Source organism: Cebus imitator, unplaced genomic scaffold (assembly GCF_001604975.1).
Source record: "Cebus imitator isolate Cc_AM_T3 unplaced genomic scaffold, Cebus_imitator-1.0 Scaffold504, whole genome shotgun sequence".
NCBI lineage: Eukaryota > Metazoa > Chordata > Mammalia > Primates > Cebidae > Cebus > Cebus imitator.
In genome coordinates, this window is record NW_016107819.1 from 44,780 (window position 1) to 45,317 (window position 538).

Consider the following 538-nt stretch of genomic DNA (forward strand, 5'->3'; position numbering starts at 1 on the left):
GGCTTCCCAGTCTGCTCTCCAGGGTCCTGTGAGCGCCTTCTCCTCTAGTCCATTGAGTCTTCCCCCGAATTCCCCTGAGTGTCCCCAGAGTCCTCCTGAGGGGCCTTCCCAGTCTGCTCTCCAGGGTTCTTTGAGTGCCTTCTCCTCTAGTCCATTGAGTCTTCCCACGAGTTCCCCTGAATGTCCCCAGAGTCCTCCTGAGGGGGCTTCCCAGTCTGCTCTCCAGGGTTCTGTGAGCGCCTTCTCCTCTAGTCCATTGAGTCTTCCCCCGAATTCCCCTGAGTGTCCCCAGAGTCCTCCTGAGGGGCCTTCCCAGTCTTCTCTCCAGGGTCCTGTGAGCTCTTTCTCCTTCAGTCCATTGAGTCTTCCCCCGAGTTCCCCTGAGTGTCTCCAGAGTCCTCCTGAGGGGCCTTCCCAGTCTGCTCTCCAGAGTCCTGTGAGCGCCTTCTCCTCTAGCCCATTGAGTCTTCCCCCGAGTTCCCCTGAGTGTCCCCAGAGTCCTCCTGAGGGGCCTTCCCAGTCTGCTCTCCAGGGTCCT

The 538-nt window shown here is 59.7% G+C and overlaps 1 protein-coding gene across 1 annotated transcript in view; it reads left to right on the top strand.

The window, feature by feature from the left end:
• Window positions 1-538, top strand: part of LOC108292750 (melanoma-associated antigen C1) — a 4,727-nt gene that overhangs the window by 2,137 nt on the left and 2,052 nt on the right. Inside the window, exon 2 of the mRNA XM_037733227.1 lies at window positions 36-436. Coding sequence (XP_037589155.1) covers window positions 36-436 — 401 coding nt within the window. The remainder of the gene's footprint in view (window positions 1-35; window positions 437-538) is intronic.